Here is a 24,913-nt window from a genome sequence, read left to right on the forward strand (position 1 = left end):
AGATATAAACAGAATGACCCATATGAATATACACCAATCAGCCATAACATAACGGCCTGCCCAATATTGTGTAGGTCCCCCTTTTGCAACCAAAACAGCTCTGACCCCTCGAGACACCACATAACCTCTGAAGGTGTGCTGTGGCAACTGGCACCAAGATGTTTAGCAGCAGATCCTTTTGGACAGAAGTTAAGTTGCTACGTGTCAAAGTAACATCCACATGAAAGACTGTACTCAAGGTTCCCTAGAGGAGCATTGCCCAAAGCATCACACTGACGTGGAAGGAGTGTGAATTATCACTCCTCTGCTCCGCTCACATGCTCTGGCTGGTCAGTGTCCGTATAAGCACACTTCCATTAATTGTTATTTTCATTTTGCCTTATGACACCAATAATTGGGTAAGGTTTACTTACTGAGAGAGACATGGAATTTCAACATTTCCCTAGTATAAAACTATGTCAAACAACAACAACAAAAAAGGAATCACTTTTCCTGACATTCCCCTGAAAATAAACTTACATTATTATGACATTCAATAAACTCTATACAGAACCAAGAGTAAAGAGAAAACTCTCTCAGACCCTGTTCTCCACTGAGCAAAAGGAAAGTAGACCAAAGAAGCTGGATATCCATCACAGCTATGACCATCTTGGCAGTGCTGATCTGTAGTCATCACAGTGCTTCTATAAAAACGAGCCTCCACTCTGTGATTTAGGGCCTTCAGAGAGCCATACAGACAGGGGTGTTGCGAGTTGCAATGCTCAATCTGATCAATACTAAATGGGGGGCCCTAGATGTGAGCAGTACGGCTTATGATGAGATAGTGTTGGATATGTCACGACTGCTTGAAATAAAGACACTTCTGTTGTATTTTAATGTGTCCCTGTTGGCCACGCTAGCCTAACTGGGGATTTCCACCGGGCGTGTAACGGCCGTGGCAGTGTTGACCTGTAGTAATCACAGTGCTTCTAACAGTGCTTCAAGTGCAACCGATTGATTGCGCTGCTGAGCGGAGAGCCGCGGCTGGGACGCTGCTGAGACATTACGCGGAGCGCCCGGTGGAAATGTTCTCATTGATTAGAGTGGCAACGATCAGCAACGGTGGTCGCGGCACAGCCCAGTGAAAATCAGGCTTTACCTAGTTTTAAATGAGTTACATAAAATATATCGCTTGGAAAGCTAGATACCTTATTGCTAACTAAACAGTGTGAGCATCAAAGCCATACTCTGACGGTGAGTTGTGAAGACATGCATGCTGAAGGCAGCGAAAATCATGTGTCCTGACATTTTCGGTTTTTCAACAAATGACAGCAGAGATTTCTGATGTAGCTCAACTGGCCACATTCATACCACAACAACAAATGTCTCTTGCACTGGACAGGGTGAGGGTGGATTCGGCCATCAATGATCAGGAAAAAAAGCAGGTGTTGTGACAACATTCAGAGACAAAGTAAATGCTGCAAATGGAGAGAATAGTTTTTGGGCTTTTCACTGTATTTTACACCAGGAAGCCTTGTTTTGCAAGATGCTTAGAATGGATCACATCTGGTCCAAGGTTTTAGGAGCAGGCTTAACAGTGTGTCACACATGTAAAATGCTGAAAACGGCTTGACGGGGTAAAATTGTTTTTTTTTGTTGCATTTTTTGTTTTTTCAAATGAGTTATTTCTTGAAACTCTGTTTCTTCTTTTTTAGGTCTGACAACCCTGGTCACGTCTCACTTTCAGCAGTGAGTGATGCTGTGCAAGTGCTACTCCTGTGACCTGTTCCTGACGCAGTGAGCCCACTCGCAAAGCAGCCGCTGATGTGTTTTTTCCACAGTCAATTATATACATTTTCACAATCAAATCTGTTTTGTTTTTTTTAATATTTGATTACATTTTCCAATTTTGAATATTCCTTGACAGCCCTATCCCTCGCTTTTGTGATAACTTAGTGTTGCTAAGTCCAAGACTAAATCTCACAAGTGTAATTGTTTTATGATCAGCCCAAAGGATATCTAAGGGCACTCCAATCCATATGACTGGGATGCTGGAGGGAATGGACTTGGGGGTCCAGATAAATCCCTGTAGAAGGATTGTGAAACTGATGATACAGGATGAATGTTCATACCATGACCAAGAAAATAGCCAAGTTGAAGCCATCCCAGAAATGATGTCTTAACATCATAACTTACTTAAATAACTTACTATGAAATATATTTAAATTTAAGGCAAAATTGCAATGCACTGCCAATTTTATACAAAAAGTCTTGCTATCGGCATTATTAGATATTTAAATTCAGGTATAAGAAACGGCTTGGAACTGAAAAACGTGGATTCGTGTATCTGTAATTAATTTCTAACCAAAATGTATCTTGCACATTCAAGGAATTACCCTGTGCTTCTGGCTGAATGAGCAGGCTTCAGGCCCACCTGAATAAAAAATAACAACAAGATGATGTGAGTGAGGGGGAAGGAGAGTCGTGTGTGAGTGAGTCATAATGCTAGGAAAATGAGCTGACTGGATCAGAAGCCTGTTGACATCTATTAAGAATGCAGTCCAACTACGCTGACCTCAGTTCATGTACATAAACTGAAAGAGAATGCAGCTTTTCACATTTAATACCCTGGAAATTCAGCATGGAGCTGGGAACTGAGAAATTAACTATATGTACCTAAATATTTGTGCGGAAAATAGAGGAAGGGAATTTAAAGGCAAAAGAAAGGCATAGAGAGCTCACAAGGCATGGTGTCTTTGTTTCAGAAGCCACTCTTTGTAGATAAATATCAAACACACACACATATATATATATATATATATATATATATATATATATACATATATATACACATATACATATATAGCTTTCAGCTGCCTGTCTCTTTGTCTTCAACTCAACCTCAAGCATCCTTTATTTCCCACTTGTCTATTTTTGCACCTCCTCCTCCATTCTTCTCTCCACAGGTCTTCTGGAACAAAAGTAGCTTATGATGGGCTCTACTGAACTCAGAGCAGTGTGTGGGTCAGTTGGGCTAAATTCAAGTCCTGTTGGTTTTTTTTAATCTTTTTGTTGGTTAGGTGTTATCTCTACAGCTGTGTGCTTGTGTGTGCGCTCGACAAGCCCCTTAAGCAGTTGTAGAGGAGGAGACAAGAGGAAGCGTGATCAGTTAGTTCTCCCTCCCTCCTCCCCATCTCTTCCTCTTACCCTCCCTCTCTCCCTCTCATTCTCATGCTCTTTCTCCTTCATTGCCACGGCCATCAGAATCTGATCTCCCTTTTTCGACATCATTCTGCTTGGTTATGCAATGCACATTCCTCCCACGGAGACGAGCTGGTGTTGGAGACCTAGCGGTACACTGCTGTCACTGTCTGTAGATGAAGATCCATATTGCCATGGCGACTGTCTGCCGCTCCAGTTGTATTTGCCTTTCTACGGATGCCTGCTCCAGGGGATTTTGCAGCTTTTCCTCCTATTCTGGATTTTCACCTGCCAGACTCTACTAATTCAGGGACGTGACTACTCTTACCTAGCTCAGCACAGGCTGGGTGTCACGGAGACACTATCAGCTTATCTGACATTATCATGCACAGTGTTGGCATGGTTACCATGGGGCATCAGTGATGGGCAAGAGGCTTTTTTTGAAGGGCACTAATTGCACTGTTCCCCAGTGGAAAAGTGAAAGGGAACAAGGCTGTGAGTAGATCTACTGATAAGCTGCGGAAGGTGTTGGAGGAGTTTAGGCAAAGCAGTGATAGAGAACTCAAGAGAGAGAGAGAGAGCAGACAGAGAGGATGGGAGAGACGGTGTGGAGCTGGGAGGGGGCAGATGGGGAGAGGGTATCTCCTCACCCCCTCAAAAGAGGCTGCTAGCGCTTTAGCAGCAGCAATGCAAATCCGCTAAAAACAACCCAACAGACTACAAAGACTTGTGAGGGGCAACTTTAACAAAGGAGAGGTTGAGGGGTGGGGGCTTCAACTGACAGGTGGCACTATAGAGCGGAGGAGTGGAGAAATGACACAAGAAGGGTTTAATGGAAGAGCTTCTGAGCACTGCAAAGTCATTGTGGCACTACTACCTTCCATTCTTCTCTCCGTCACTTTGTGTGTTGCTTGCAGGCACTGAGACTGTTGCTACATAGCCACTCTCTCTCCCCTTCTCCCTCAAGTCTCCACAAAGGGCATGCCTTTAAAGCCATGGTATTTCAGTGAGGATCCAAAAAGCATGCTGGATGCTTTTGTCTTACACCTTAGACGCCTTAGGGTAAGCCGCTTTTTCTTAATACAATGGCTTTTTCTTTGTCTGTTTTGGTGAATTTAGTAACGCATACTGTGCTGTTGAAGGGGATATTGATGAATTTGGTTACATTCACGTAAGAGCGCAAGCTAAGAATGATCCTGTTTACCTTTTTCTTACACATTCCTCTTATGAACAACACCATCTCCAGCTCTGTTGTCCTTTTCTTTTAGGACTCCTCAAAAGGGGAGGTGGGAAAGTAGGCTGGTGTGAGGAAGCTCTAAAAGGCAGCATTAAATCATGCATATTTTTGACATGGGGGATCACCATTGAGCATTACTGGTGGCAATTTTCATTGCAGATCATGCAAGGATGATGCTGAGCATTAATCTAGCTGTTGTCAGGGAGCTCTGCTTCAAGCTGTGGCAGGTCATAAACGCTGGTGTTTGCAATCTAACCTGCCCTCTGCTCTGAATGATTTTTGTTTTCTTTGAATAACAATTGATTTTCTTTTGGTTTGAGGATTTTCCTTTGGTTTCTTATGCTTAGAGGCTAACAGAACCCAGACCCAAACCCAGGTTTGGGACAGTTTTCTGTGCAATAACAGGTAGATTATCAGGAGTAGGAGGACAAAATAAGCAATGCTAAGCTTTGAAACCAGCATGCTAAAGTTTGGTTATTACTTTCCATGCATTGGTGACAACTTCTGACATGGTCTCTATAATTTCCCTTTTATTCCAGATAAGTGTCCCCTTGCCAGGTTAGGTGAGAATCAGGATCATGGGCACCACAGTCATCACCATTGAGGATGTGCGCACTCTGGAGGTCAAGGAGGAGCAGGAGGAGTCCATATTGGCAACGTTAGGCATAGTAGGCACATTCCTTAACCTCTTTGTTATCGTTTTTGTTTACATCTACACCACACTGTGATGCGCCAAAGCCAAAAGACAAAGGATTTCTTAAAACCAGCCATCAAAAAAGACGGAGAAAAGAAAGGAGGACGTGAGCATTCGGGAAGGGATCCATTAGAAACTGACACGTGTTGGGGAAAGAAGTTTGACATGAAAATCTTTTCTAAAGAGAGGAAGTGGAAACTTGACAGACTGGATAAGGCCGAAGCAATATTGCCAAGTCACAGCCATGAGCCGGGGAGATAACAAAGGGTTGAAAGACATGGCAGACACAGGGCCATGCTAGTAGCAGGGTGAGCAGAGCCAGACAGACACAAGCCAGCTCCCATCCAAGACTGATTCCCCTGTGGCCTCATATGAAATACTCACTTCCACTGGATTTTTTCTCTTGGGCAGCTGGACTCAGTGGAATGATAAGCAAACAAAACATTCTTGTGGACAACAGTAATGCTTTTTAATGTATTTTTACCTAATTTTCAAACAACGGGAGTATAAGTGCTTTTTGCATCAAAGGGCTTTTAAGCAACAAGACTAAAAGCCGATGGAGAGCTAAGAACTATGCTGGGAAGCTTCTCTGGAGCCACTATTGGCCACCAAATTCAACCTGTCTTCAGGGGGAATTGTTGTACTGTAGCTTCTGTCAGGTCTGTTAAATAAGCAAGATAATGAAGTATGAGATCAGATAGTCATTAAATCATGTGGCTGATATACATATAAGATGAACTGGGTCTATGTTCTTTCTTTCTCTGCATCTCTGTCCTCTGATTCATTTTTTCGTGTTGATTCAAGGTAATTTCAGCGATCTCGTCCTGTCTCAAAAATGCTTTATTTTTATTTTTATAAATGATGAATTGATGCCAAACTGGTTCAGGAACAATATAGTTGTAATCACATAAAAATAGTTTCCCTCTGCTGGCTGATGCATGCTACATCCCACAAGTATTAGCCACTGATAGTGCTGTTAAAATTAAGTGAGCTTTGCAACCAGAGCGGCAAACATCTTTATTCCAATCCAACATTTGTGTTTGAGAGCCTTAGTCGTGGAGAAGAAGCACAACATGGCTTCTTGTAATTAAAGTGATGATCCCTGTTGTCATTTGTAACAGTGCACTTTGATAATAAAGCTGACTTTAGGGGGAAAAAAGAATCCTCTTTTTGGCCATATTGCATCCTTCGGTGTTGTAAACTCTGGAGGCGAGCCATCTGAATCAGGTATATATTATATATATACATTATATATATTAGAGTGTGGTATTTAAATGAGGCTTGTTTATCAACAGCCGATCATTCTCACGCTTTGATTGGAGAGATACGATCGTTTGATAAATCACACGTGAACCCTGTTGTAAGACCAAATATACGATCAGATCTGCACTGGTTTCTACGCTGGTTTGATAAATGAGGGTCAATGTGAATAATCGACCAAAGTAGCCATAACTCAGTGGTGCCACATGCTACAGCTTACATTAAATGTAAATCTTATCATGGATGATTTATAGAGAGCAGCCGAAAAGAAAAGGATGTAGTGCTACACACACACACAAAAACAGTTGAGTTGCTTCAATCAACCATAACCATTACCAGGAGATCAGTTTAATATATATATCCTAAATCTTATCTGCCACATGATGGTTTACAGTCACGCACACCAACGCTACAGACTGTTACAGCACCACACATACACACAACAGGCATGCTGCCAGCACAGTGCACAGACAGTAGTGTGTTCGTAATAGTCACTGACAGAACACACTGTGGCACACAAACTGGATCTTCCTAAAGTTTTGAGCGCTGTTGAACAGATGCTCTGGTGACTGAGAGCACTGCACTCTCTGGGCGGCAGAGGGTGAGCAGTGCATTGTATCCTTTTATTTAACCGTCTGTTAATTCATACAGAAACAGGTGTTACCTCTCACTAATGACGTAGCTTCTTGTGATGGAGTGCTAGTTAATGGCGGGAAACAGGAATGCATCCCAGGACACAGATGATTAATGTGGAACAACATGCTATGCTGAAGGGGCTGCGAGGGGGAATAGTATTTAGAAATAAAGGCTTGCATGCTGGGAGGTAGGGTAGGACTATAAAGTGCAAATAAAAAGGGTTAGAGGTGGTAAGGAGAAATGAGGCTCCATTTAGAGTGGATTTATTTCCCGCAGAGAGGTAGGGTGTTTTTAATGCGGCAGATAATTGAATCCAATCTCGTGAGCACAAGTGTTTGATCCCCCACATCTACGACAATGTAAATTAAGGCCAAGAGTACTGTTGATTTCCACGCTCCTTGGTTCTCTTGTGTTTAAGTTTGGCTCGAGTATCTGAGTGCATAGAGCTCTGCTCCCTGAGTTTTATAAGCTCTGTGTGATGCTTGGGAGGTGACATTTAAAAAAGGTTTTAGCTCACCTGATCAATATGAAACCACTTACACCAATGTACACTTCGACTTACAAAGCCAATACCAACATCATTAGGAGAGGTGGACTTGAGAATGTCATTAACTTGGCTGTTGTAACACCAGCTACAGATAAGATGTCTATCATCATGAATAGTCTTGTTGAATTTGTCACCCAATGTGTCACCCATTCATTACTATAAATCTGTTCTGATCTATCGTGTAATTGGCAACCCATGCTGAAAGTCTTTCCTTGCACGTATTCATAATTTTTTTTAACTGCAGGCCGTTCAATTTCAGAAATATTCTGGATCCGATTATCATTATGAAACTACAAGACCTAAGGAATCTATAGGCACCATGTGAATCATGATATCATGTCGGGAAGTTGTTGAAATAACGCTGCAAAGTTAGATTAAATTATTTGATGTTTCATGGTGATTTTCAAAGTGGTCATGTGACCTCTGACGTCATGCTATCTCAATGAAAATAGGCTCCATTTGTTCTTTACATACTTTACGCTGATAACATGCAATTTAAGGCACACCAGTATAATATTATACTGCACTAAATACAACAAGCGCTTATCAAAAATCCAACACTCATACATAACTTTGGGGGGAAAAAAAGAATCCACTCATTCCACACAAATTTGCTAAGCATTAATTACAATAACATGAGAAGGACAAATCAAGTCTTCATTCTTGAGTATAAAAACAAATTATGATTGGATTATATCATTAAAATAAGATTCAGATATTTCCTCATTCCAACGGGGAAATTCAACCTCTGCATTTAACCCATTCCTTTATACACCAGGTGCCTGCTCAAGGGCACCTCAGCCCTGGTGTTCAAACCTGCAACCCTCCAGTTCAAGGCCCAGTTCTTTAACGTCTAGGCCACAGACTTGTCCTTTGAAGTTTGACAGGTCGACCATCCTCCATTTGTTTTTTATATATAGTAAAAGCATTTTCAACTTTTCCTTGTGCTCTGTAGCTACTCTATTATATGGAAATACATGGAGTTTTAAAAAATGTTTCCCTAGCCAACCAGTGGCACCCAAATGTAAAATGGGGGGTACAAAAAGTGTTCTCAGCCACGCTAAATGTCACAATTCTACCTCTTTTACTTTGTGTGTATTAGCCTTCATTTGTAAAAACATGGAACCTACCTGAGTCGTTGCGTAGGTAAGAGGACATGGCAGGGATGAGGCAGGACTGGCTTAACAGCTCCTGCAGCACTGCTGGCAGTGCCGAGCTGTTGTGAGCTCTGCTGTCTGCTGAAGAGGCATCAACACTGTGGCAGCTGCTGGAGCCTGCTGGGTTGATGTAACTTGCCAAGACCTAGTGAACAAAACAATGTAGACATCCTGTAAGACAAATTACTACTAAAACTTAATTTTATATAAATTGACAAATGTAAAGACAGACCACAGTTGGACAATCTCGGTCTTAGACCATGCTATGTCACCATGGTAGACGGATAAGATAAGACATTTTAGGTACTCTTAATTTGGAAGCACATATAGCAGTATAGCATATAGCACATCATCTGGTCATGGTTTCACACATTATAGCATGCAACAGCACATATAGGCTCTTTAGAAAGTGAAAAGTAATGGACTAAACCAGGAAAAAAAGGGAAATATAAACAATAACTAACTTAGTATTCTTTGTAATATTGCAGTATTTTTATGCATTAACGTTGACAGTCTCTGGTAAAGCTAAAGACATTGGTAGGAAGACTTACCTGTAGTAGACAGGTGACGTGTTCCTCTTCCAGCCGTTGTTTGGTGAGGGCCTGCTCCACGTCCCAGCCTGAGGCTGTGGATCCAGTACCAAAACCAGTTCCTTTAGCCCAGTACAACTGCTGCTCCTCACTGGTGCCCGCACCGTGACAACTGGATATCTGTGGCTGTAAACACAGACGCAAACATTAAATAATGTAGTTTATTTAGAATAATAGTTAAGTATAAGTACCAAATAAGCCAAACGTACCAAATAAGTTTGGGTTCTGGATTTGATCACTTAATATAATAATATTTTTTATAGTATTTATTTATCATGTTTAGACGTTCTTCTATGTTTTTAAGGAAAGTGGTTGCCAGTGTATTAAAATGGGAAGTGGACTGCATTTATACGGTACTTTTTGTAAGTCTACCAACCACTCAAAGCACTTTACAACACATTCAGTTAGTCATCATGGTTCTGAATGTCGCTGCCATCATATATTGTACACTTACTATCGCTGCTCTGTTAGATGGCACTTATTCACTTAGGTCGTGTGTATGTGTGTGTGTGTGTGTGTGTGTTCTTGTACTTCCTACATAGTGAGGACCAGAACCCTTTTTTAACCAACAGAGTGAGGACATTTTTGCAAAGTTAGGACATTTTGGCCAGTCCTCATTTCTTTAAAGGCTTTTTTGAGATTTCAGACTTTGTTTTGAGGGTTAAAGGTTACATGATAATGATAATTAACTGAAACTGTATTGTGTGGTTACAAAACGAACTAAAATTATAGTGAAGATGTCCTTTGTTTTCGTCTTTGTCAACTTTTTTCATACATAATGAAGATGGATAAGGCAAATGAAATAAAGGCAAAATTTACTGTGACCTCTTTTAATCTCCCACCCAACAAATACCCCATTACAAAAAAACTAAAACTAATAATAACTAAACTAAAACTTAAGCATTTTTAAAAAAAATTACTAAACTAAAACTAGCAAACTTAATCTAAAAAGTAAAACAAAAATTGACAATGAAATTAAAACTAAAACTAATGAAAAATCCAAAAACTATTATAACCATGCTAGGGAATTCACTATTACAATGAGGGCCCTCACAAAGATAGAAGTACAAGAATGTGTGTGTGTGTGTGTGTGTGTGTGTGTGTGTGTGTGTGTGTGTGTGGGCCATACCTCAGACACACTGGTGCTAGCATTAGGGTTGCGGGGGGCGTGATGGCTGAGAGCAGACAGACAGGCCAGGATGAGGTGGATGGCGCCGATCTCTAGAGCCATACGGCGTAGCAGAACGCCATCATCAGTGGTCAGAGGAGTGCTGCTGAACAACGCTCGCAGCACGTGGAAAGGGAGCGTGGGCAACACGTTGGCTGATGGAGACTGCAGGATATGACCTGGGGGGATGCCAAAGCAGCCAATTATAAGATACAAGATTCCTAACAGACCATCTCACTAATTGGTTTGGATAATATAAGCAACAGTTAAGATATAAAGACATACATCCACACATACAATGAGTGTTCTTGGTAAAGTATTGGCAGCTGTGTAGTGTTTTCAAACTTACTGCCCTCTCCGTCGTCTGTGACCCCCAGCACCAGGCGTAGCAGACACTGGGCATGCTTCCTCTCCTTCAGCAGCACCTCTGCATACCCTGGCAGGCGCAGGAACAGGCCGAAAGCTGCCAGCGAGTGTGCAGGGATGGGGGACATGGTCTGTACGGAGGATGATGATGATGAAGATGACTGAGACTGCTGCTTGTTGATGGGTGGTGGTTCAGCAGCAATGGACTCCGGCGCCTCATACACCAGCTCGCCTGACTGCTCAATGGTTACCCACTCGAATTGGTCACTGTCCTTCGGCTTCTCCTGTGTGGCGGAGGGCACCACTGGGGCACTGACCTGTAAACGACCATCCGGGAAAGTTGGGGTCAACTTTAGCAAAGGTGAGAGTGAATATTAGACAATGCTCAGTTTTTATCACAGGTGACTAAGGACATAAAAAAACTTCACATCGGAGAAGCTACTGCACTAACTTCAACAATCACCCCCCAAATTATTACCTAAAGTTTTAGAAATTGTCAACATGTGTAAATAAACAACATCCCAGAAACAATCTCATTCAATTTCCTTTCAGTTTTAGCACGTTTGGCAAATGAGAGTGAAAACTGAAAATATTGTGTCCCTTGCTAATGTATCTGCGACATGCTTATTTTTACCAAAAAAAAACCCTACTAAATAATTTCCAGCTATGGGTTAAACATATTATATGAGTCCAACTAAAGAAAGAAAGATAAAAAAACTAAATAAGTATCAGAATATAAATTATTCCTATAACTCAATTGTTGATGACAAACTGCTGTATGTGAAGGATCTTTGCCAAAGCTAATTTAACTTAGCATACTTCTGGTTAAAAAAATGAAAATGTTGTGTGTGAATTAAAAAAACAACACTAATTGTAGGTCCATAAAGTTTAATGTGCAATAAATGGAAGTGCAATATATTGTTCTTACCTTCTGAAAAAAAAAAAAACATTTTGAAGACTTCTTTAGGAAAGCTATTACCCCTGAACTTACTAATGGTACTTTCATCATAGTGCATACGGCTGTGTATGTTTTGTCGCACCTGTTGAATGACATCAGGGTAGAGCATGGGCAGCCGCTCTGCGATGAGGGCCAGGCCACCCATTCCTGCAAAGACCTGCAGAGGTGACTGGATGGGGTTGGTCTCCAGCAAGGTCTCATCTGTTGCGGCATCCAGACATTCTTCACTGGGTGTCATTGGTTCGTCCTCAGGACAACTGTTCAGCATGTCACAGTGATCCACTGCAAAGAGAGGAAAGATCAGACCTGTTGTATGTTCATCTTTACCAGGCCCCCTACTGCCTCACTGACCTCCTCCATCACCCAACCCCTCCCCACAGCCTCCGTTCCTCTGAGGCTAACCTCCTTGCCCCTCCCATCAGGACCACGCACCGAACCTACCCGCCCCCTCCCTCTGGAACTCTCTCCCCAAAATCATCAGAGACTGCTCAGATCCATCCACCTTCGAAAAACTCCTCAAAACTTACCTGTTCAGAACTGCTTTTAATGTGTGACCATTGTTGTTGATTGTATTTGTTTGTTTATATCTTTAACTGCATTTTAACTGCGTTTTAACTGTAAAGCGTGTTTGTGTACCCTGAAAAGCACTCTATACATTTTTATTATTATTATTATGCACTGCCTGGCATCTGGGACATATTAGCACTGCATCTGTTTGAAAGTCTACTTAAAGTCTCTGAAGAGTGTCCCATCACTGAAATGAGACAGATTATTTTTTCACTAATTGTTTGGAATGTAAAACATAGTCTGTCACACAACCTCCTACCCAGCATCTATTACAGCAGTCTATGGCCCAGCAGTGGAGAATCAGCAATTTGATCAACAATCAGTGCTTACTAAATGTTCTTCTGCAGCAATGTTCCAACTGTTATTTGTCCCACTGGATAAGAGACAGTAAGTGTTGTGGAATTAATTTGAAGATGTATTAAAATATCAGACATATAGCAATTTAAAAATGCCTCACATATGATTTGTCAAACACACAGAATGTGACCAACAGTCACAGTCTTTGTACAGGAAACTCCTGCTTGATTAATATATCTGAGTTATGAAAAATCCCACTGCACCATTTGGAACAATAACAGGGAAACATGAGACCTTGCACACGAACATTAGGTATATAGTAACAGAAATACTAAAACTATGCAGTTGCTGTTCGGACCAAGGACCTGTTTGTGTATCTTGAATATTGTCTTTAATATCTGTTTTGTGATACTTGTCATTAAATCCCGCACAGTGCTGTCTTTCTAAGAAACTCTTGTCGTCTATTTAGATTTTCCACTACATAAGAGTAAATAACTTCAAAAGACACCATAATATACTTCTGTATGCAAAAATATTCTGCACGTAACCCTTGTATAAAACAATATGCAATTGTACATACATGTACATACATCTACATCGATATCTAAAAATCCCTAACAATTGTGCAAAAGCAACATCCAAGGATTAAAAAAGCTTTAATTCCCTAAGGGCTACAAAGGTCAACAGAAGAGTGACCATGATTTAACAGATTGTACTCAAAACCACTGACAACCTTTTAGACTTGAATATCTTTCAAAATAGTCCAAGAAATAGCCCAGGTGATGTGAGCTGAACTCTAACCAAAGTACCATTCCATTGAATCTTGATGCAAGAGGAGAGAAATAGCTATTGGAGATTTTTATTGCAGCACAATTCATTCAGAATCCACCTGCAAGTCCTAAACCCCTTTCAAATCAAGTTATTTGTGGTTGCAAAAGTGGTCTAAAACATTATATAGTCATAATCAGTATCCCTTCATTCCATTCTCTTCCATCCAGACGGTTTTACATAGGACAAAGTGAAGATAATGCTGAATCAACAGACCTTAGTAGCCAGCAGTTGATGATTTGGTAAACACTAACAAAATTCTACCACATGTTGAGAGGTCACCGCTTGGTCCAAGAATGGGAGCAGGACATGTGGCAGATGAAGAAGCCAACAGCCACAGCACCATTTACATTTTATTTGTGGCAATCATTTTTTGAAAGTGGCATCTCATAGGTTGCTTTCAAACCAAACCTGCTTGCCTTTTCAGTAAGGCTAAAAAAAACTTTGAGTGGGTATGCCAGGTGCATATACCTGTTTAGTAAAGCAAGCTTTCAGGGGCTGTAGCAGAGTTTGTTCTAAGACTACATAGAGGAAGGCATTGACGTAAGGAATCCATTGGTACCAACCATGGCATATCTTGGGAAGCAGGTGAAAAGTTATACATAGTGATTTTCAAAGCTGCCCTCGGACCTCAAGACATATCTGAATGAAAATGGGCTCTATGACACCTAAAAGTATAAAGTTAAATAAATTGCAGGCATGATTATAGTATCAATGTGTTACCCACCAGTTCAAATGACGTAAGTAAGTCATATGAACAGCACAGTTAAAGTAAGTCAGAGTGAACACACTTTGTTCCATTATGTTAAAGATCTTAGCTTAGAATCTAAAGTAAGAATATATAAATCAAGTATTATTTGAAGGAACAAGTACTGTAGAGCTGTTTCGGTACCTTTCTCAGTGCGCAGCCTCTTGAAAGAGTCTGTCTTGGAAAGGCCAGGGTCAGAGATGACCTTGGAGCCCAGTTTGACTGTCAGGTTGATAGACTGGTAGCCCTGTGGCAGCTTGCGGTCATACAGGATTGTCAGAAGTTGGGCCAGGGTCATCTCAGGTGGGAGGGGCTGACCTGGACGTGAGGAAAAATGCAAAAATTCACCTCAAATAATATATACCAAACCCCCTGCTATCCTGCTGCCAGATGTGGGACAGTATGTTGACTTGTACTGGTAAATTTAGTACCTGGAAGCAGCTTGTGGTAGAGGTGGAAGACAGGCACACTGATGGTTTTGGCTGAAGGGTCAACACCAGATGAAGCAGTCAACTTATCACTCATCACACGACCCCGCCTGGATGGAGGTCTGGGAGGGGTTGAAAGAGCTCGCTTGGACTGGGACTTCAAACCTGGTGACAGATGCAGACAACATGGAAACATGACGGGCCTGTTAGTCTTGTTTTTAGCCATAGAAATTCAGGTTAACAAATGTTCTTGATCAAATAAAAATACTCCTATACTGAAAGCTACTAAAAGCTTCATTATATTGCCAGTATTACATATCTATATATCTGATTATTGTGAAGCCAACATACTGCCATTTCTCCTTGTCAGATTTCTGAAACAGATCATAGGATAGAACCTGACAACTTTGACAAGAATGCCTAATTCACAGCTGTATTTCTGAGTAAACCCAAGCTGCAATTAATATTTTCATCTGTGCTTTGGGTACACAATGTGGATCAAATATTACAAATTAAGTGTGAAGCACTGTTTTTTAATTTATCGATATTTTCACTTCAGACTAAAGGACTTGATGATAGAAAATCCCTTGATGTGGTACCAACATGACATTTGACAACAGTAACTTGACTTAGAACATGATGCTTTCACATTTTCTAAGTAGTTTTTAAATTAACCATCTGGTGTGTAGCTGAAGTTCATTGTTGTATCGGAAATCACTCTTCACTACTCCCTACATAATAAACAAGTTAACTGCAGTAAAAAACTAAGATTTCATGTGACATGCTAATCTCCATATGCATAAAATAGTACCTGAAGCCACAACAACACTGTAATTGTCTTGGAAGCCGCTATCTGCTTTCATCTTTTCCTTCTCCTCATGATTCTTCTTCTCCTTGTCCTCCTTCTGCTCATTGATCAGCTTGGCTGTAATGCTCGGTGTGTCTGTTTGGATGAAATCATGGGGCAAGAGTAATAAAATTCATATTGCCCAAAAAAAGTATCTACCACTTTTCTGATTTCTCCTATATTTGCTCATTTGCCACACTTCACAGTTTCAGATCTTCAAACAAAGGAAAAAAAACATTGATGGCAAGTCTCTAAGGCATAGAAGCAACAACACCTCCCAATGTTGGTTGGCACTAAGCTCTGGATGCAGTGAGGGTGCCCATGCAAACAGATAGCGAAGATCACAAAAAGGGACAAAAATAGAGCATGAGAGACGCAACCAACTGGTATCATGTCAATACGGATCAAAATCTCTGAGGAATGTTTCAAGCAGCTTGCTGAATCTATGCCACGAAGAATGAAAGCAGTTCTGAGGGCAAAAGACGGTCCAACCTGGTAGAGATCCAACTCATCCAGTTAATTATCATCCATTATCTCTTATCAATTAAGAAATAAAAATGAACTAGTCCTTCCTTTTCTCATACATACACGATCAATCAAGACATATCCTTATAAAACAATCAGTGAATGGCAATAGTATTTCTGTTGGAACAGATTCGTTGTTGATGACAGAATGAACAGGCCTTCTCACAAGGCGTGTTGTACTTATTTATGCATCGTACATCATTTTTTAGCAGTTTGTTTTAGTTAGAGGTTAATATTTTCTGGAGTGAAACATACCAGAAACCCGGTCCAGGACTTCAGCTAGCGTGGTGGAGATGGGCAGGTGGAGCGTGCGGTATTTGTGGCCAGCTCCATACATAGGATGCTGGATCATGTGGCTGGTGGCATTAATGCGTCCTTTGTACAACTGAGAAGAAAAAAGTGAAAAGGGTTTTGTGTTAGCATATTCTTAAAATATAACGATTAACTTTGCTACAGGAATATTCAGTAATGAAAACGTATTGGATAAAATACATGGTTATTGGTTTGCCTTCTCTCTTTGAGCAGATATGGACCAGTCGATTGTTTTTTAAAGGTTTTCAGAGAGGTCTATGCTAGTTACATATCTTAACTGAGGCTCCAAAGAATCATGTTTGTTTGCTCCTCCAATCCTTTTCCATGCCTCCTTACTTCAGTTCACAATTATTCTCAGATAATGTAAATGTGTGCAATGACCATGACGTCAACCGTTGGTTTGTGGCCCGTTTGAAGCATCAAGTTCAGCGTTACACATTCCCCATCTTTCTTTTCGTATGTCAATGTCTTATTATCGTAAACTGTGAGCAGACCGTATTTAGACTGGAGGAGCAAGGTGGATCTCACTGACTGACGACACTACACACCAGTCATCCTCTCAGCACAATAAATATCTATATAAAATGTGGTGGGAAACCATTGAAGCCCCACAGTGATTTCTTTGCTTTCCCTCAGTAGTCTCTCTACTTGGTGGGAGATAATGCATTTTTGACAGTCTTGCTTCAAAACATGTGAAATTCTTCTCCAGAGGCTGTGGGAAACAGATTTCTATGCAAGAAACATGTAAAAGTGAGTCTTTTTGAAACCCCATAGAGATTTATTTGCCTTCCTTTACATACTATGTAGTGTACAGTAGTGTTCAAAATAATAGTAGTGAACACCCCCCTTTCAACTTTTTTTTTTGTTTAGAATTTTATTTTATTAATTTCTGTGGTTCATCATATTAGGTACCAGAAAGTACATCAGAACAGAATTTTTTTTTTTTTTTAAATAGCAGAATTTTAAGCAGCAGAATTTCATCAATATCAGTTTTATAGTATTTCATCAAAATCAAAGTTACTTCAGAATTTCACCTGTCTTATAATGCTCAATGCTTCCCTCAATACTAATAATTGGTTATACCGACCCACCCTTACCAAAAAAAACAATACTTAAAACCTGGATTAATCTGGTTAGTCACATTGGACTGCTATTATTTTGAACACTACTCTATATACTGTGCTGTCCCCTTATGGCCCTAACTGATTTCCAAGTCAATCATGCATACATTACTTTTCTATAAGTTTGAGTTGTTTTATTGACATGGTGAGAAATCCTTTGCCACAGCCTTATCATGCCAGGCAAATATGATATATCCCCAGTGTGATCTTCTATATTCATCTCGACCACCTAAAGATTTCTGGTTTGGCTTTGGTTTGATGTGTTTGGAAACCTTCCTTATGTTGTTGCTACAAACTAAGTGTGTGTGTGTGTGTGGTTCCTTCGCATATCTTGAGAACTGCTTAGCTAATCTACTTAACACTTGGTGAGTGTATTGCAAGCAATCCAAGGAGCAGTGTCGAATTTGGTGCAATGCAAACAACTTGGACTTACAGTTCACTTTTGCTGTTGGATGCTACAACTGAACTCATCTTCACTTCTCTGGGATCAACATGTCAGACAAGTGAATGGACAGCCTCCAAGAACCGTGCCACTGCCACTCAAATTCTGTAAGTTTGCCACAATGAGGCTCTTGGGGAAACTAATACCTGTAATTGACTGGTGTTTATGACCACAGGTAGACGGGACTTTGTTGTGTTGTGTTGATTTGGGGGTCCCAGGAAAATGACAATTTCTTTTACTTTTCATCCTTACTTTAACTGGGTTGTTGAATCAGCTACGTGTTCAAACTAAAACTGCTTTGTGTGAAAGTAATTTGGGAAATGCACTTTAACTTAATAAAACAGGTTGCTCTTATGTGGAAAGGAAGAAAGGGCAGACATTCAGCAGCACATTACGTTACCCACCGGACAGGGAGACTGTAGAAAGACTGTGACCTTCTCATCCTCCAGCATGAGCTGCAGGAAAAGCCTTCGAATGAAGCCTGAGATGTTTCCAGAGATCGGTACATTGCCTCGCTGGGGTGCAGACTGAAAGAGCTCACAGAGAACCTGCAGCCAGAAAACATCCTCGTCAATACAGAAACCAATGAATGCATCCAAATGAGTATGACATTGATACCAGGGGGAAGGTAAAAATATATTTATTATACAAATATATAACTAGATGTGATCCTCATCTCCTACATGTTATATTTAGACTCCAAATGGTTCAGAAAATACCTTTCATATTTAGAACTATTAACAATATAATCATTTAAAAGTGATACCAAAACTAATTTTAAAATGTTCTAAATCATTTTTAAGCCAAGGACCCCTTGTAGGATGGAGAATATAACAAGGACCCTTGGAATAATCTGATATAGCCTATTTTCTATATTCCTGATCAAGTTGTTTGTACCTGAATCCCGACCCCAGTAATTTAATAATAGAGTCCAAAAAGTTCTATCTAGAGTTCTATTTTCCTAGATAATAAAGCTGCACAATGCACACTTCAAATACATTAACGCTATAAATGATTATAATGATTATAAATTATTCTAATATGTATACTTGACAACTGAATAGCTGAATTAGCATTTTTTTAAAATGGTAAAACCCTCTCTTTAGCTTTGTCACTGTCTCAAGGTAATTATTTATTGCTTACAGTTACCTGAATAAACTGTATTTACTATTATTTGCTTTTTGCTCATTGGGATGCAACGTCAATTTTATCCTACAGGCCCAAGCATGGGCTGGGGCATTCCTGCTGTAAAACACCATGCACGATAGATGACAGCAAGAGACACCAAGCCTTGTAGAAATGATCGTACGGCCACTTTACACTCACTTTCTGTCGTACGTTCGTTTGATAAATGAGGGCCACTGTGTGTGCATTAAAGCTTTGCAGGTAAAAACACCTGTGTGACAGCTGACAAAAGGACTGGATGGGCTCAACATGATTCAACAGCTGTTACAAATGCTGTGATCAGCCTTGGATTGGGACATCACTAGTCTAAATTATGTGAAGAAACAGCACAACGATAGAACATGTATTGTATTTTGGCAGATTCGAAGAGTTACAGATTTGTAAGTTTAGAATGTGATCTATGAAGTACTATTGATTTAAAAAAATAAACCAATATTTGTTGAACTATGAATCTTTTTGTAAAATAAATAACATGATAATTTAAATGAACCACTGAAAGAATCACTGATTTAAAATTGTCATCTCTATAGCTATGTTGACTCCATTCCTGGTGTCTGTGGGAAAGTGGAAGCTTTAGTCTTTGCTATATCTACATCTACTTAAAGTGGAATATAAGAGCAGACCTGAGCCATGAGCCGCTGGTTGTTAGGGTGGCAGGAGATACACTGGAGAAAGAAGGCCACAGTGGCATTCTCCAGAGCAGTTCTCTGCTGGGTGGTGAGTCCTCCTGCTTGCCCGGAAGACGCCAGGGAGAAGCGTGACCCTGAGGCCTGAGGCTGGGATCGAGGAGGACCGGCAAATCCAGATCCCAGAGGCTGACAGCCTGCATTGGCACCTGCACTAGCACTGGCACTGGAATGGCACAAAAGGAAGAGCAATGCCGTCCAGAGTGGGTTTACCTCTGGTCCTCCTAACCAGTCTTTCATGGCGTGACTGTTGCCTACTTCAGTCAGGAAGCGCAGCACTGGAGCAGCCAGCTCTGCAACCAAAGGCTGCCGACTGTGGGACGAGTGGTAGTGGTGATGGTGATGTCGTCTCTCGGCCTGAGCAGCAGGCAGAGGTAGGTCGGCACTGGCCAGGAGGCCAACGCAGAACTGTGCCAGGCTGCGAACCAGCAGTGAGGGTAAACCTGACTCCAGCAGCTGCTCTATGGCTCCTGGAGACTGGGAGGCAGCTGCCAGAGTAGTAAGCTGGGACTCAGACAGGTTAATCGGGGGCCGTGCATGCTTAGAGTCGTCGGTGAGTCCTGCAGCGTTGGTGTTGGCATTGTGCTGTTTTTTGCCATCATCAGTCATGGCCAGGCGGTGATGGTGGGCTTGAGAGTGACTGACACTGGGCGCTGAGATGATCCCCATCCAGGACATGAGCAGGGAGAAGTAGCTGGGGTGGATGTGACACATGGAGCACAGCAGGCTGTCCACAGCCTTCTTCAGCACAACGTTGCACGGCAACGACATTGACCAGTTAAACAGCAGTCTGGAGGAAGGAAAAATTTTGCAATATTCATTAACATTCATTAACAATATTTAAGCCAAAACTGTGTCATAAATAGGGTTGAGTACAGGGGATAAATATCTTGTCATTATCAAGAGCCATTATGTTTGCATACTAAATACCATTATATGCAACAGAAAAAAGACTTCATTCATGTTTCACAAAACTGCAGGAGATAAATAGTTAAGTGGAACCTTGAAATGCCTTGAAACAGGCTTAATATTACTGAATATAACGCTATGACTAGCATCACTATTTGCATGCAAGCATCCAAGGAATATGGTTGGCAAGTTTGGTTGGTTAAGAAATGCAGTCTCACCAACAGCTGTGCAAACTGCCATGACATTTTATAAAGCTTGCGTTTATAATTTTCATGATTAAATTTTAAAAATGTGGCATGTGGCAATCAAAATAAAATCGTATCCTAATTTACGGTTTCTACTAATTATTCATTTCATTCAGATAGTTTGGATGTAGTTTATATACAAACACGAGTTTATTAGTTTGAACATCAACCTCTTATCGAGTGTTAGAATTAGACCGAAAGAACATTTGAGCCAAAGTTTATGACAGAAGAACTGTAAGGCCAAAATGCATGTCAGATGCTTCATTTGAAAGGTAACATTTTATAGTTTCTGCAGCTGTGCTTGTTTATCATGTGGTGAAAAGCGAACCTAGATGAGCTAAAAAAAAAAAAAACGGTTTTTGATCTAACCATATCCCTACACCTACTGCTATCTGCCTGCAGGTATGTTTTAAGAGCTTAAAAATATCATATTTTTACAATTTTAACTCCGAAGGGAGGATTAGCAAATTATTGCATTCTGTCCAAACATTTCTATCATGACATGTCATCAGAGCAGAATGTCAAATTGCAACACACATTTACAAAGCAAGGAGCATGTCTAAAGGGGGAGACTTTAATGCCACTTCATTTTCAGTTGATGTGAGGGTGGGCATATTTTGACTAAACTTTCATTTTTGGGTAAATAATTTCTTGCATGCGTGTATATATTGTGTTAATATTAAGGAAAAAAAACTATGACTGACTCAAAGAGCTCTCTGTTGAGCAATGCAGGAAGGTCGTAGTCAACAGGCAGCTCGTAGCTGTGCCACAGGATGGCTGCCACACAGTGGAGGTGTGACGGCGAAGGCATGAGGAGGCCGTACTCCCTTGACGAAGCAGAAGAAGAGCCACCGGCAGCACTGTAGCCCATGGGGCTACTCATCTTGTGGGCCGCCACCCGTGAAGAGTCATGCACCCACTGGAGAAGAGCCTGGATCCTGCAGTGTGAAAATTCAGAGCTGTATTTAATTAACTTATTACGTGGTTTGGAGAACACAGCTTCATCTCCTCAGTCCCTCAGTGTGAAGTTCATCACAGTGGAATTTATATGCAACAAACACGACCATATAACCATAAAAGATGACAAGGAGAGTGTAAGGACACTTTTTACTATTGGCAAACAAGTCTGTCTGGAACATCACCTTGACAAAACTGTTTGTCATTGGTTGTTATTCCTACAGAGGGGACCTTAAAGACCATTTGAGTCAAGGTAAAACAGGATGTTGATGTACCTGTTTTTGGTTCCAGAGTCCTGTGTGGTGCCCAGCTGGTACAGAATGTCAATGGTGGAGTCAGAAGAGAGGCCATTCAGTCGCCCAAACAGCAGGGGACTGTTCAAATCTGCAGTGATGGAAGAAAAGACTAAAATAAGGATGAATGATTTTTGACCCCCTGTGAAGTACCTTCCACCGATATGGTATTCTTTTGATAATTAGATATGCAGGGATCTCTGAATCCTAACCCTGCCTGACTCTTTGTTACATTACATTCATTTGGCAGACACCTTGGTTGCTGATGGAGTGGGTTGCTAGCCACGATTATTGGCTTGATAGCTGAACTTCATCATGTTTTACAATGCATAATTTAGCCTAACAGCTAGCATGCCTTTCCTCTACTCATAGCTCCTTTCTCTTACTCTTATTAGTCATATTTCCATCAACAAATTTCTATGCACATTTTGAAGATTCATATGAGAAAAACTTGATGGAAAAACAAAAATTCGATAAAACTTTCGAAAATGTAAAAAAAAAAAAAGTTAATGTGCTAAAACTGTCAAGCCGACATGAAAGAACAATTATAAGTTACCCGATTTAAACAATTCCTGAAGAGGATTCCTGACAGACTAGCCTACAGCAATACATTACACTGCCATCTTCTGATGAAAGTATGTTTATGTAGCTTTGTATATTTGCTTTAAACCATTAGATAGAAACATCCCTAATTCACATTTTCTTAAATGTGATATTTCAAAAATTTTGCTTCAAAATTTGCTTAGACCATGACATGACATTTTCAGCTTGCTTGTGCATTTTTTTAGCCTAGCATTATTGAAACAGAGCAGGTAATATTGTTTGTGAGAGCAACAAGTTAGCGGACTGCCGAATGCTGTCTGATCTGCTGTGCACTGACTTAAGAGTTCAATGAACTTATTAACTGAATGTGTACCAACTGAACTCTACCTCTATTAACCATAAATTAGTACCAAATTAAATCAACTATAAATACAGCCCTGTGAAATAAAATGTTACCAAATATTCATTTGGATTCAGTCATGTGAGGCCTTGTAGGACATTAACTTACTACATGGATACTACAAGAGATCATTAGAAATATACCCATGTCAAAGTCTTTTAAACTCAAACAACCTCACTTAAGGATATCTTAAAGCATTACATTTTGATGAATTTCGAATATTATCTTATTTTATATTTTGATGCTTTATAAGATCCCCCGGACCTGCTGTCTATGACCAAAACTCAAGCAGCGATGCAGCTGTGTGTGACTCACTAGCAGGGTCGGTGCCAGACGCAGCACAGTTCCTCAGCAGAATGTCAATGAGTTTGAGTCCAATGCGCGTGGACTGCAGGCCAATCTTGACCAACACCGCCTCAATGTTTGGCGAGTGCATGCCGCAATAAGGTGACATGAGCAATGCCGCGCAGGTCTGCAGCAGGTTGGCAGTGGGTGCAGCAGCACTGGCCATCATGGCTTCCAGGTCACTGACATGGGTCAGGCAATGGTGGAGGAGACGTAGCCACCCGATGCTGTACGGGGAAAAGGAAAAGGTTACAAACAACTCTACACAACACAACACAAGAGGACATAAAAATCTCAAGAATCTGCACCCTACTGTGCATTTGGTTTACCATCTCTTACACACTGGCTTCCCTGATGCTAAGGAGCAGCTGGTCGCATGACAGCAGCTAAACGGCAGAGTGGTAAATGTCCATGGTGCAGAGCAACGCTTCAAAATGCACTACACCAGTGTTTCCCCTACATTCATTCAGCAGCGGCGCACCACAAAAAATATTGAACTTTTTCACAATATTCTACTTTTTTTGAGATGTACCTGTAGTCACTTTCTGATTATAGTGGAAACACGCGTTTTGTAGCTGGGGAGCAGTCCTCGTGTTCAAGCCTGCCTGTCAATACTGGAGATGGGATTGCCTATCTGCAAGCTCAAGTAACCATGATTGGATCGCCCAACCCAGAACACCTGCATCATTTAAAACTGGACAAATTTTCAGTTTTAGTTTTCATTACCTGGTTTTAGAGACCTGGTCCTCAGAAGGCAGAAAGGGGTTGTTCACAGTTGCAGAGGAAGTGTTACCAAATGCGGTCAGGCCTAAGAGTTTGATCTGAGACAGACCAAGTGTGCTGGCATCACGAGGCCGGTGCAGCCTCAGGCAAACAGCCGACGCAACCTCTGCTTTCACCAGTTGGATCTTTATATACGTCAGGCCGCTGGTGATGACTGGTGTGGAGAGCGGCAGCATATTCACCCCGTCAGCACTAATCTCCACTGAAACTGAGGATGGGCAGGCTGGTTGGTTGGTAGGAGGAAGGGACATGGACAGAAAGGAGTGACAGATGAGTTCCTCAAAGTGAAAGGGAAACACTTTGTTGAATAAAAACACTTTCCAACAAACTTCCAAAGTATATTTTTTCCTTGTCAAATTGAGGGTTACTCACTGGCTAGAGAGGCGAGGTGTGGCTGGATGTGGAGCTCTTTCAGCAGCACTGCAGCAGGAAGGTGGATGGTAAGGTCACACCAGGCCTCCTCCGGCAGGAAAATGTAGGACCAGGCTGCTGAGCGGGCCCGGCGGTGGGGCGGCGTGGCTTGAAGGAGGACCTCTGCTGGCTGAGCTGTGGGGCTGCTAGATGTGATGGTGCCTGCGAAGGGACACATAGATGATTCAGAATTAGAGTTGTCGTGAGGTTCTTTTACTTGAAAAATATTGGGGAGAACAAATGGAGGA

At 41.2% G+C, this 24,913-nt stretch overlaps 1 protein-coding gene and 1 long non-coding RNA gene across 3 annotated transcripts in view; one reads left to right on the forward strand and one right to left on the reverse strand.

The window, feature by feature from the left end:
- The window catches only part of birc6 (baculoviral IAP repeat containing 6), a 100,316-nt gene that overhangs the window by 19,714 nt on the left and 55,689 nt on the right, over window positions 1-24,913 (reverse strand). For both annotated transcript variants that reach the window (XM_059359204.1, XM_059359205.1), the window contains exons 49-64: window positions 24,627-24,827; window positions 24,198-24,477; window positions 23,442-23,698; window positions 22,166-22,274; window positions 21,638-21,871; window positions 19,717-20,569; window positions 18,313-18,456; window positions 16,289-16,418; window positions 15,473-15,604; window positions 14,665-14,826; window positions 14,378-14,551; window positions 11,876-12,075; window positions 10,819-11,152; window positions 10,431-10,648; window positions 9,263-9,427; window positions 8,685-8,856 (exon numbers count right to left, since the gene is read on the reverse strand). In XM_059359204.1, coding sequence (XP_059215187.1) covers window positions 8,685-8,856; window positions 9,263-9,427; window positions 10,431-10,648; window positions 10,819-11,152; window positions 11,876-12,075; window positions 14,378-14,551; window positions 14,665-14,826; window positions 15,473-15,604; window positions 16,289-16,418; window positions 18,313-18,456; window positions 19,717-20,569; window positions 21,638-21,871; window positions 22,166-22,274; window positions 23,442-23,698; window positions 24,198-24,477; window positions 24,627-24,827 — 3,765 coding nt within the window. The remainder of the gene's footprint in view (window positions 1-8,684; window positions 8,857-9,262; window positions 9,428-10,430; window positions 10,649-10,818; window positions 11,153-11,875; window positions 12,076-14,377; window positions 14,552-14,664; window positions 14,827-15,472; window positions 15,605-16,288; window positions 16,419-18,312; window positions 18,457-19,716; window positions 20,570-21,637; window positions 21,872-22,165; window positions 22,275-23,441; window positions 23,699-24,197; window positions 24,478-24,626; window positions 24,828-24,913) is intronic.
- LOC131993346 (uncharacterized) lies at window positions 3,911-5,843 on the forward strand. The gene is made up of 2 exons (XR_009396302.1): window positions 3,911-4,242; window positions 4,957-5,843. It is a non-coding gene; the product is annotated as an uncharacterized LOC131993346 (long non-coding RNA).

This window comes from Centropristis striata, chromosome 20 (genome assembly GCF_030273125.1).
Source record: "Centropristis striata isolate RG_2023a ecotype Rhode Island chromosome 20, C.striata_1.0, whole genome shotgun sequence".
Taxonomy (NCBI): Eukaryota; Metazoa; Chordata; class Actinopteri; order Perciformes; family Serranidae; genus Centropristis; species Centropristis striata.